The 12,031-nt window shown below is 47.2% G+C and overlaps 1 protein-coding gene across 11 annotated transcripts in view; it reads left to right on the top strand.

Moving 5' to 3' along the window:
- Positions 1-12,031, top strand: part of LOC144136185 (uncharacterized) — a 46,395-nt gene that overhangs the window by 31,401 nt on the left and 2,963 nt on the right. For 8 of the 11 annotated variants that reach the window (XM_077668265.1, XM_077668258.1, XM_077668259.1 and 5 more), the window contains one exon: positions 3,555-4,517. The exons of the other annotated variants lie outside the window; for them this stretch is intronic. Coding sequence is in view for 6 of the 8 variants with exons in the window: in XM_077668258.1 (XP_077524384.1) it covers positions 3,555-4,059 (505 nt within the window). In the remaining 2 variants the exon portion in view is untranslated. Of the gene's footprint in view, positions 1-3,554; positions 4,518-12,031 lie in introns of those variants that run through there. 11 annotated transcript variants of the gene reach the window in all.

The raw sequence follows: 12,031 nt of genomic DNA, 5'->3' as shown, positions 1-12,031 counted from the left end.
TGTGACTTCTACCATACAGGGGTGCAATATGAATGTATTGCCACCAGAGCCACCGTGCTTGATGCACTACCTTGCTAGTGGATGGAGGAGTAAGCGTGTCAAAGCACAAGGAGACCTGTGTCTGCTTATTATGCCACCTTTTAAGGGAGTGATTAAATTAATGTCGCTTTTGTATCATTCCTACTTACTGACAGCTACAGCAATGGCTTGATAAAAGAGAATGTAGCTGCTAGCACACATTGCTCAAATCTATTATATTTTGTAGAATTGCAGAAAACTTTGGGCTCTAGTCATCTGTCATCATTTGCAGGTTGGATTCATCTGCAGTGCAGAAGTAGGAGAAAAAGTGTCAAGTGCTTTGATACATGAAAAAAAAAAAAATGTAGATTGTGGGGTTCAACATCCGAGTCATTGACTATTGGAATCAATTTACACAATTTGGGTTCTTTAACGTGCGCCGACATTGCATGGCACTGTCCAGTAGCCTATGTGAAGCTTCAGCCTCTTTCCACCTGTCAACCGTCCCCCCATTCTCCACGTGTAAGGGAGAGGAAGGAGATGAAGAATGACAGCAGCAAAAATGAAGCTTGCGGGAGGTATTTCTTCTCGCATTACTCAGGAAGAGAAACCTGATTCTCGCAAGCCTTGTGGGTGGCTGTGTTTGAAACAGCCACATGTCACTGCAGTGGTGCATCACTTAAACCGCTGTGCCACTGCACCGGTAGTGGTATGAGGATTCACCGCAATCTATTAATGTGGGCATTTTGCATAGTTGCATAGTTAGAATTGGAACAGAATCAGAAATGGAATAGACTGGGAAGTGAAAGGCATTGAACTAAAATAAAAGCTGGAATAGAATCAGAACTGGAATTGATTGACGAGTGAAAGAAGCATGCTATCACATTTCCTCCTCATCAGTCCAATTGACCGCACCTCAATTTTTTGTACTTCGCCTCTATCAAAATCGAACTATGGCCACTGTGGCCAGGATCAAACCTGCAGCCTTGGGTTCAGCAGCCATCTTTGTAACTTCTCCAATGTTACTGCAATGCTGTACAATGCTGAACATTAGTTGAGTCATGGTCATTCTGGCAAGTTGTTCTAGCTTTCATGATCACAAGAAAAGAAAGCAATGAAATACATGAGGAAGAGAACTGTTTTATGTTCATTTTTTATTCCATTTGACTGCCTTTGTGCGGAAATTGTTAAATAATGCAAGAGCCTGCCATAGTAAACAATACTGGAAGTTTTTGAAGTGCAGTTCAGCTGATCACTAGCACAGCGTGTTAAAGCACGCTTTGAGAAGCAACTAACCGCATGAAGTGATATGCAAGTAGATGCAGGAGTCCTCACTATGTGTTTTGTGTTGTAGAACTTATGCACAGACAACAGAGGCTAATTACGGTTCTTGCTGTTTTTAGATGGTGTCAGCAGTAAGCATGACTGCTCATACAAACAAAGCAGCGCAGATGTGAGAAAGCACTGTACACGTTTTATGTCAGCATGTGCGAATAGTGGTTGTTTGGTTCAAAGGGAATTCAAATTGAATAATTTCGAAGCAAATATTTTGAATACTTCTAGCACACAAAACGGTTGAACGGCACATGTTAAGGATAATTTCTTTTTCAAACTCACAAAGCCATTAGTACATGAAAAAAGTAGAGAGAATGCATTGCATTTTATCACACTCGCTGAAGCTGTGTCAACGTCCTGCAAAAGTGGCCATCGGAAGTTGGGGAGTTGGCTTACATGCGGAGCTGACATATTTGTGGAATGTAACCCCCCCCTGAGTGCTGGTCCTAATTGTGATTGCGTCGTTGCACAGCTATTGCTTTGAAGTGACAACTTCATGAAAACCTGTTGTTAGGTGTACACGCTGCGCGCCCAGTGCTGCCCCGCGTCAAGCGTCACAAAGGGGCACCCGTACAATGTGGCCCGTGCTAGCTTCTCATGGTCGCGGCGTCGCGCTTGAATCGCGAATTTCACGTGGAGAAGAACAACTGCGGTCTGCTCAAACTTAGTTGTTCTGTGGAAATAAAGAGAACTGCGCATCCTCCAATTAGAGAAATTTAGCATAGCACGATTCGCAGTGACTATCGCAATTGATTCTGTGGGGAGCCATTGCGCATGCTCAGATTGCACAGGGGTAGGAAATTCTGTTTAGTTTCGGTTTCAACAACTTCAGCGCACCTGGCGACTGGAGGTGAACTGACGCTTAAAAATTGAATAGTTCCTGCCCACGCGCATAGTGTAATGAGGCTGCGGCCGTGGCCGAATTGTCCGAGCGACTGGCTTACAAAGCTGCTCTCTTTTTTTTCTCCCGGTTGGGCATGAGTTTTCTTTTCTGCTGGAAGTTTCTTTTCTGCTAACAAGGGAACAGCAGTTAACAATTGGCAGCGAGTTGCTGGAAGTGGGAAAGGAATACGTCTACTCAGGACAGGTAGTGACAGCTGACCCGGATCATGAGAGGGAAGTAACTAGAAGGAGGATAAGAATGGGGTGGAGCGCATATGGCAGGTTCTCTCAGATCATGAATGGCAGTTTACCAATATCCCTCAAGAGAAAAGTGTACAACAGCTGTATCCTACCAGTACTCACCTACGGGGCAGAAACGTGGAGGCTAACGAAAGGGGTTTAGCTTAAGTTAGGGACAACGCAATGAAATGATAGGTGTAACGTTAAGAGACCGGAAGCGGGCAGAGTGGGTGAGGGAACAAACGCAGGTAAATGACAACCTAGTCGAAATCAAGAGGAAGAAATGAGCTTGGGCTTGGCATGTAATGCGAAGGCAAGATAACCACTGGTCCTTAAGGGTAACGGAGTGGATTCCAAGAGAAGGCAAGCGTCGCAGTGGGCGGCAGAAGGTTAGGTGGGGGCACGAAATTAAGAAGTTTGCAGGCATAGGTTGGGCGCAGCTGGCAAAGGACAGGGTTAATTGGAGAGACATGGGAGAGGCCTTTGCTCTGCAGTGGGTGTAGTGACTGTAGTCAGGCTGATGATGATGACCATTGTCATGACGACGATACGACGCTCTAGTTGGCTTCCCTCCGGCCACTATAGGAGGAATTGGCACTGACGTCTCTATCTGCTAGACAAAGGCACCAGCTAGCTGTTTAAAACGCATGCCTGCTCTGTCGGGACCACTCAGCTCGTGCGCACCAGCAGTACGCTGAAGTGGATCGTCTAATGATGCATGCCGGTTGCAGCGCGTGCACATCGCAGCCACCTGGCAGGTACAGATCTTGGCGCCGCCTACTCGTGCGTGCATGCGAAGCAAAGGCACGCGGTGCGGAGTCAGGGCTTGGGTTGCCGTGTTGCAATCCTGGAGTGCAGAACAAAAGTTCCATAAACGTGATTCACTCGAGGCGAATACTTCAAATATAATACTTTACTATTCAGCAGAATATTCCTGCAGGCCTAATTTTGTACATTCCTTTTACACCTCTCGTTATGCACCTTTTACACTCCTTATTGTAATGCCTGAGCAGACATATGTATAATGAAGTGCCTCCATGCCTTGCAACTTCCTACCCTCATGGCCTACATTGTTGCAGGTTTGCCAGCTCTGTGCCTCACAACCGAAACCCAACAAATGCTCTCGCCAAACGAGTTATGAAGCCAAGTGCATTGTCACCGGCAACATTTGTGGCTCCAGTGGTGAAATTTGACATGGCTGCCACAATACAAGGCAGTAGTGACGCGCCCGCTATGTTTGTTATTAGCAGTGCACCCATGCCAGAAATTACGGTGCCTACTGCCTCAGTGGAAGTGACACCTGCCATCATGAAAGAAATGACACCTTCCACCTTAATTGAAATTACACCTGTCGCCACAGCGGAAGCAAAAACTGCCACCACAGATAATAACGTGCCTGCCAGTGCAACACAAGTGGCACCTGTCCTCACAACAGGTGTGGCAACTGCCACCGTGATGGAAACACATGACCCTACAATAGAGATGGCTGAAGCAGTAAAGGTGACGCCTGCAATATCAACAGAAGCAACTGTGAGTCTTCCCAGCATAGCAGCCTCCATGCCCCTGCCCACGATGCCTGTGTGAACAGGACTGCTGTTGCTGCAGTGTGCAAAAAGAGAAATACAAAAGACTGTAAATGCGCTACAGCAGAATGTGTGGCCTTGTGCATCCTAGCTGGGCTTAGTTTCTAGGTCTGTGATAAATTAATCTGCAAGGCATGAAATTTGAAATGTACTTATTCTACCAGCTGTTTTTGAGACCATTGTATGTTTGTGTGTTCACCTTGTGAAAGGGGGCGTGTACCATCAATAAATGAAATCAGCCAGGAAAAGCCCAGACAACCAACAGGGGAAGTGTGCCTCTCTCTCCTCGATATCAGCACTGTACAGTATGCTGTTTACCATCTCAATGAGAGGCAGTAGACTCTCACATCAGCCAAAGAAGGTCTGTGATGCCCAAGAAAAAAAGAAGGCAATGTGTGCATGGCATGTGCAAGGAGCACAACTGGGCTTCTTCATGAAATAAAACACCGACAAAACAGGCTTGTGGGTATTTGTCTACTCCAATCTCTCACACGAGTGCCCTCTCCTTTGCTTAGGATAGCGCATAGCCCAACCATTCATGCCACAAAATTATTTCTTCTTTTCATCACACACCATGTCAAAAAGTCTCTGCAAAGGTATTTGGACTTCAGCAATGTGGACTTCACACAGTTTTCTTATTGATGAAGAATATTATGTTAGAGGATTGCTCACACTGTGATCAGAGACTCCTAGCTGCAAAGTTCCCTGCTACTGGAACTGATTTGTTTCATTGTGTGTTCCAGCATGCTTGTCTCAGCCATGACCTTGTCGCCAAATAGCCATGAATGCACAAGGAAATGAAATGAAAGAGGTTGGATTCAAAACAGCCAGATGTTCTCGGAAGGGTTCACTCCATGCTCCTTTTTGCGCAGGACCTCAAGGTAGAGCACATGCCTCGGCTTTGGGAGTGTTTGACTCCCACACACAGCCGGCTACCCAGCAGTTTCTTTAAATGGGAACAAGGTTATCCCGCCTGGTGCTCTGCTTTCCAGGGTGGATGGCTTGGGAAAGGAGCCTGCACCTTCCAATTCCGTCACTCTGAGTTTGGATGGGCACTTCTAAAACAGGGCCACAAGAGGACTTTTCAGCACACGGGGTGGAAGAAATCACTGGCCCATCAATGCAGCAGTTGGGTCCGAGACTTTTTCCCAAGCATTTCACCCCAGAATAGCTGAGCACCAGGCCAGGGAAAATCTTGCACCCATTAGAAAACCGGTGGGTACCAGGCGGCACTCGGCACCGAACCCAGCACCTCCCGAATGCAAGGCAGATGCTCTACCACAAGGCCTTGTGGTGGTGCTGAAAACGAGTTTTTAACGCCATTATTTTCAAAAGCCAGTGCAAGAACACATAACTTGATATGTCAATGATTTCCTGTATTATGATTAGACTGAAAGCTTGGACCACATATACTCCAAACTAACCACCTCATCCAGAGCACGCCACATAAGTCTTAAATGTGGTGACAAATGTGAGTTTCACCTCAATAAAAGCTTTTTAAAGGATGTACAGGAGACTCACATTCAGACAAACTAGGATAAAGTGAATTCTCAGATAAGACTAACAATATGAGAACATTTGGTTAGTTTTCCCATAGACTGAATGTGAAAAATTCCGCTAGAGGCGAACTCCTCATGGCAGTACTTGTGGAGTATTCTTGAGGCACTCTTGAAGCAAGCTAGAGAAAAAGAAAGATGTAAGAACGTACTTCATTATCATGAGCCAGACTAGGCCACTGCAGGGCGAAGGCCTCTCCAATTTACCCTGCCCCTTGCCAGCTGTGGCTACTGTATCACCGCAAACTTCTTAACCTCATCCGCTCACCTAACCTTCTGCCGCCCCCTGCTATGCTTCCAATCCCTTGGAATCCACTCCATTGCCCTGAAGGATCATCAATTATCTCGCCTTCACATTACATGCCCTGCCCAAGCCCATTTCTTCCTCTTGGGTTTGACTAGGATGTCATTAACTTGCCTTTGTTCTCTCACCCACTCTGCCAGGTCTCTTAAAGGGGCCGTGAAACACATTTTCAGTGCATTATTCTGCCAGTTGTTTGCACAGAATGAGTTATACTGATGCTATTAGCATCAGTCATACTGCATATATTCTGGTTTTTAATATTTTAATTAACTCACAAAAACACTATTAGCATCAAGTCATACTGCATATATTCTGGTTTTTAATATTTTAATGAGCTCGCAAAAACAAATTCATGGCGCTGATGGTGTCCCCTCACAGTGGCGGTTTTTAGCAGTGGATATGACATCATCTCGTGGGAGCTTGCTGATTGGACAAACAGTGCAAACTGTTAAAAAATGATATGTGTTGTCACGTTTTTGGGTTTTATATTACATCAATATAAGCAACACGTTTGCCTCATGTAAAAGCATTGCAAAGCAAGAAAAACAAAAAACCACCACCAGAGGCTCTGACCATTGGTTTGCATGGAACGACTTTGCACCTCTCTGTACATATTATGACCCAGAACAGCTTGGCGGAATCGATCTGATTGAGCCACTACACTCTACAATCGTTCGTTTCGGTCCCAAGGAAGGACACAAAGAAGAAAGCCGTTCATTTCACATTTACCAGTGCACAGAGTCAGCTTGAGAAGGATCACTGGGTGGTGGCGCCACATTCCCGTCAAGAGCGCACTGTAGCCGGGCATGGTACGTGTTGGCGGTTGCAGTACGCACTATGCTAAAAAGTATCTTGCGCAGGTCATCACTCCGTCGCAATATCGCACTCGAATTCGGATAAATCATGGAAGGCCTTCGATCAATGTTCCCTTCTGCACTGTCGACATGACGGTGAAGCATCGCTGGGCCAGCTGAGCGTCCATATGGTTGTTGTATCTGTTGTACCTATGGAAACGACGCTGCCAGCCTTGGCAAGAACGAGTTACAGCAAACAGGCAACCATGTGGGCAAACTTCGACATGCTCAGATAGGCTGTATTGATTGATCCCACCCAGTGACGTCATTGGGAAAGTGAAATGGGAAGCACCGCGAAAATAGAGTTGAAGGCAGCATTTTGTTTGCTTGTATCTTGAAATTTGTTCGTTGAATAACTCCCGCTCCTATGCGCCGATTCCTGTAATCGTTTTTGAGTCGGCATCTGTGCAAGGTAAAGAAATCACCTGAAGTATAGCTGGCATCCCTTCAAGAGATGTATCGCAGCACCTTTAAAGTAAGAACGTACACTTCGCAAGAAAACCTTCACTGCAGGATAATATCCCTGCATCCATAGCTCACTCCCACAATGTAGCTTCTCAATGTCCTCGCAAAACAGTCCACCGGTGGACAAAAAGGCGCATAGGCGCAAAGTGCACTCGCGGTTGACTTGGTGCTTATACAATTATAGATGGAAGCCAAGTATTAAGTTTCCACACAGGCTTTCATGGTACACAGCCATATATCAGCACCACGCTCGCATAGCATAGCGTAGCCACTGAGAACTCAAAAAACAGAAAAAACATAAATAGTGCATTACTGCAGAAAAGGAGAGAGAAAGGGTGAAAAAAAAATTGGTGGAGATGAAGGGACACTGAGGACAACACCATCAAATTTTTTTTGTTAGTAAAATCCGATAGTTCAGCATTTTGTGGCTTTGTTGCCGCTTGTCCAGCAGCGAAAGATGCATTTATTGCGAAGAGATTTCGATTCGATGTTTGAAAAAGTTTTTTGCGCTGCTACGAATCTAACTCGGGGCTCTCTGACGACGAAATAGGGCAAGAGTGATGTAAAGCGGCGGAAACGGGGACTCAGTGATTGCTGGCAGCTGCGCTCCCGCCTAGCAGCGGCCGAAATGAAAACTACTGCCAATCGGACGTTGAAGGCCTCTATCAGCCATCGTCACTTCGTTTACATTTGCACCAACGTTAGGATAGATCCCGTTCCTGATAACGAAATTCTTGCAAAGAACTGCGGCTTGCATTCAGTGGCCTCAACCCCACACAGCATGCGATGCTTTTGAAGGCTGAGGCGGCTGGTCTGGCAAATGGCACCCCAAGTTGCTTCCTGGGTGTACGCGCCCAGCGTCGGTGCTCTTGGCGTTGTGGGGTTGCAATTGGGGAGATAAATACGTTCTCCCCACTTAGTCGTGGCTGACACAGTTCAAAACCACCAGACAGCACCGCGTGATTGGGTACGTTACCAAGCACACGCCAACCACGGTGGGCCTTGCTCTGAGGGAACAAAGGAACGACACATTGACTGACACAAACAGGCATTTATTATTACAACAACAATTCCAGCTAGCAACAAAACACGCTAAGGAATTGAGGTTGTCCGAATCACCAGCAAGGTTACGAGCGAATGTTCGCCCGTGTTAGGGCAAGGGATATTCAGTGGCTGGATGGGACGAGATACGGGAGTGAGTCTCCCCGCCACTTCCTCGCCCCACTGGCGAAGAGCAGAGCCGCGTGCAAAACGTACGCTCGCGCCGACGATACCAGCCGAAGAGGGTCATACTCTCTCTCGCGCGTGAGCTGCAAGCCGTCTCTCGCGCTGCGACGCTGACGCCCTCTCTTATTAGTTAAGGTAACTAACCAGGGAATGTGCCCCTCCTCGAGGCGAGGCTGCACGGCGCATTGCGGGTAAGCAAACCACCACAGGGGGAAACTGCGGGGCTGATTCCCCAAAACCTTAAATAGGCTCTCGCACCTGAAAGTAGATGCTATGGAGGAGTCTCCTGGTCTTCATGCACTTGAGGCAGGCCTTGAAGCGAAGGTCACGCCGACAGTGTCCATGCAGACTTCCCTGGTGTTCCGAAGGCGGTGTGTCCGCAGGCCCGAGAAGAGAAGGCCATTTGAAAACTGCAGGTCAGGTTTCCACAGTAATCGCCAGGGCAACAGCAGCCGGGGGTGACTGGTCTTGCCACAGCTGCGCCGGGTGGATGAGGTGAACAGGATACAGGCCGCTCCATCGCAGCAGGTGGCAGCTAGCGAGACGATGTGCACCAGACAGCGAGCCTGGCTGGCTCCACTGGATCTGCAAAATTGCCGAAACGCTCTCAGCGTGCCTTTAATGTAGGTCACGGGAGGGGAAACGGCACCCGCAAGGGCCTCATGGCACAATGCCGAACTCGATCGCTTGCAAAATGTGTCGGGTGGCTGTGCAAACGCAAAGTTTGAGTGAACCAAGCCCTTTCTTGAGTTGAACGAGACTGCTCAGTTCGTGCGAGGTTAAAAAAAACTGAGTGGGCAGCAAAGTGCGCACCTCCCAACATCACGGTCCGGTGGTCGTGCCTCTTCTGACGTGGGTGGAAAGTTGGGCGAGTCGGTATTGATCCATGAGAAAAGGAGCGCGAAAACAAGACGAAGGACGAAGACAACACACAGCACGGGTGCTAACTTCCGACTAAAGGAAAAACACAAAACCGTGTTGACCGGGACCTGAGCCTAACGACCGAGCGCATGCGCCAAGACTGGGAAGCGGAAAAAAATTCTAAGGAAAAAATTCAAAGGAAAAAAGCATAAGAAGATAAAGGTTATTGCAAACCTAGGAATCTCGATTCACGTTTCGATAAGAATATAGAAGGCTCGCTGACACACAGATCACGCAAAGTAGGCTATCTGTGTAGCTTCAAAGATTTCTCTTGTCAATTTATCTCTGCTCCTGGCAACGACAGAGCATTTATCCAGAAATGGCACGCACCCGTACTCCTTGCAGTGCATGGCCATGTTGCTGCCCGTTAACGACTTCATGTTGTTGTTGTGTTCACGAAGCCTTTCGTAGAGACATCTACCGGACTGTCCCACATACTGCTTCCCAAAGGACAGCGGGATGCTGTACACGATGCTCTCAGTGCATTTAACAAATTTTTTCCGGTGACGAATGTTACACTGCGGATAATAGGGACGCTGTTCGGCGGGCAGGGTTCTTTTGCAAATGGCACTTAGTTTATCTGGGGCTGTAAAAACCACCTGAACATTTTCCTTCTTTCCTATTTTCTTTAGGTTGTGCGACAGACCATGGATATAGGGGATGACAGCTGTCATGCCTTGCGTTTTATCTGTCACTCTTCCTTCTTTCTGAAGTTTCTTCTTAAGCAAGCTTGCTGCCACTGAAACGCAGATATCAATAGGATACCCTGCTTCGAGGAATCTAAGTTGTACTAGAAAGCTGTAGCCGCTGTCACGACTGATGTTGTTACGACTGAAGAATGAAAAGGACATTTATGTGCACGGGTCTGCCCACTGGCTCAAGCCGAGCTAGAATCGCTGCCACATGCAGACAGTAGGAGAGTTAAAAGAGATGCGAGAGGAAAGATTGAAAGACAAGACGCGCGTCGCAACAACCACATCATCCGAAACAACGACGACAGTTCAGTAACAGATACCTCCAGTGACAAGGAGCCCTCCCCACATTGGTGAGAGCTCAGATCCAGCCCCACAAGGCCAGGAAGCCTTGTAGTGACTGGTACGTGTGGGCGTATTTAGATTCTGTAATAATAGTCCTTGTAGGGCTGGTTATGCAACCCAGCGTCTTGGTACGTTGACAAAGCAAACACACCGATCGGTGCATTTACTAACGAGGAGGCGCGTTGAACACTGGCTATACAAAGCTCTATTTCCTTTTCTTAGCTGCGTGCCGTTGCACAAACTTCGTCCAAGGAGCACTTAGGCACTTGGAGGTCCTCTGCTGCTCCGGCCGCGCTTGTAAATTGAGGCGCATAACGAAACCATGCGGACACACAGAACGCATAGCCGCAAAGCAGCCCAAAACATACCGAAACTAAGCTGGCCACCTGTTGCACCACCAATTGCAGGTTTTCTTTGGCTTCCAACATTCAGGTTGTCTTTTTTCGCACTCTTTGTATGATAAAAGTGCACTGGTGGTCTCAGAACAAAACTTATACTAAAACACGTAACGTTCATGCACGTTTGTCAGCCTCAGAGATCTGTGGTGTTCTCTCCTACTTCATCACCACGCTTGTACTTGCGAGATTGGCCTGTGGCGGCGATACCTGTATTTTAGTTCTCGCTCTTTTCTACCTTACAAGAGCTTTGTTTTCATAAAAAGTGGTGTTTTTGTGTTTAGGAGCTAGTGTTCTATCGCTACAAGCCAACTTTAATTTCTCCTCAAAGCTCCGCCTTAAGGATATGACTCGATAGCTTAATGGCTTAATTCCCATGCATGCAGAAGGTCATTCTCTACTTTACTTCATAGATCCCTAGAGTCCTCATATCCCTCCTGGTGCAGTGGGGCAGCGGTTGAGCGATGCGCCACTGCCCTGTGATGGCAGTGGTGGGCCCAGCGGTGGGCCTTGTGCGGCCCAGGTTGCTCTTCCCGAGCAACCAATCATTAATAAATATAACAGCCACCTGTCACGATGGACAGGATGTGATGACACTGCAAGCTCACGTGACCTAGGTGGCCCGCATGCCCAAAGCCATGCCAGTGATCTTTCACTCGCAATGCTGAATTTTCTGCCTAACGTTATCGTATTGAAAAAAGAAATAAGGCCAGTTTCAAGCAGGATGTTGTGAGCTTGTTTCATACCCTCACTTTTCAGCTCATTCTTATAAAACAGCACAAACTGCGATGGACAAGGACACGGGACAGCGCTCGTCCTGTGTCCTTGTTTTTGTCCATCGTAGTTTGTGCTGTTTTACAAGAATGCATCTGTACCAACTCGCACAGCTGAACGCTCTACTTTTCAGCTCGTTTCGTGCATGATGCAATAAATGCCCCCTTTGCAAGTACATTGATACTGCAAGGGAATTTCATTCATTTTTCTCATGTAACAGATGCCTAGCATGAAAAAATGAAAATTAGTTTTGAGGAAAGGAAATGGCACAGTAATTGTCTCACATATCTAAGGTGGACACCCGAACCACGCTGTAAGAGGAAGGTAAAAGAAGGGAGTGAAAGGAAGAAATAGGTGCAGTCTCCAGAATAATTTTGACCATCTGGGGATCTTCAATGTGCACTGATATCGCACAGCACACAGGCACCATTCTGCCTTTC

This window comes from Amblyomma americanum, chromosome 6 (assembly GCF_052857255.1).
Source record: "Amblyomma americanum isolate KBUSLIRL-KWMA chromosome 6, ASM5285725v1, whole genome shotgun sequence".
Taxonomy (NCBI): Eukaryota; Metazoa; Arthropoda; class Arachnida; order Ixodida; family Ixodidae; genus Amblyomma; species Amblyomma americanum.
This window is presented reverse-complemented; position numbering and strand designations above follow the sequence as displayed.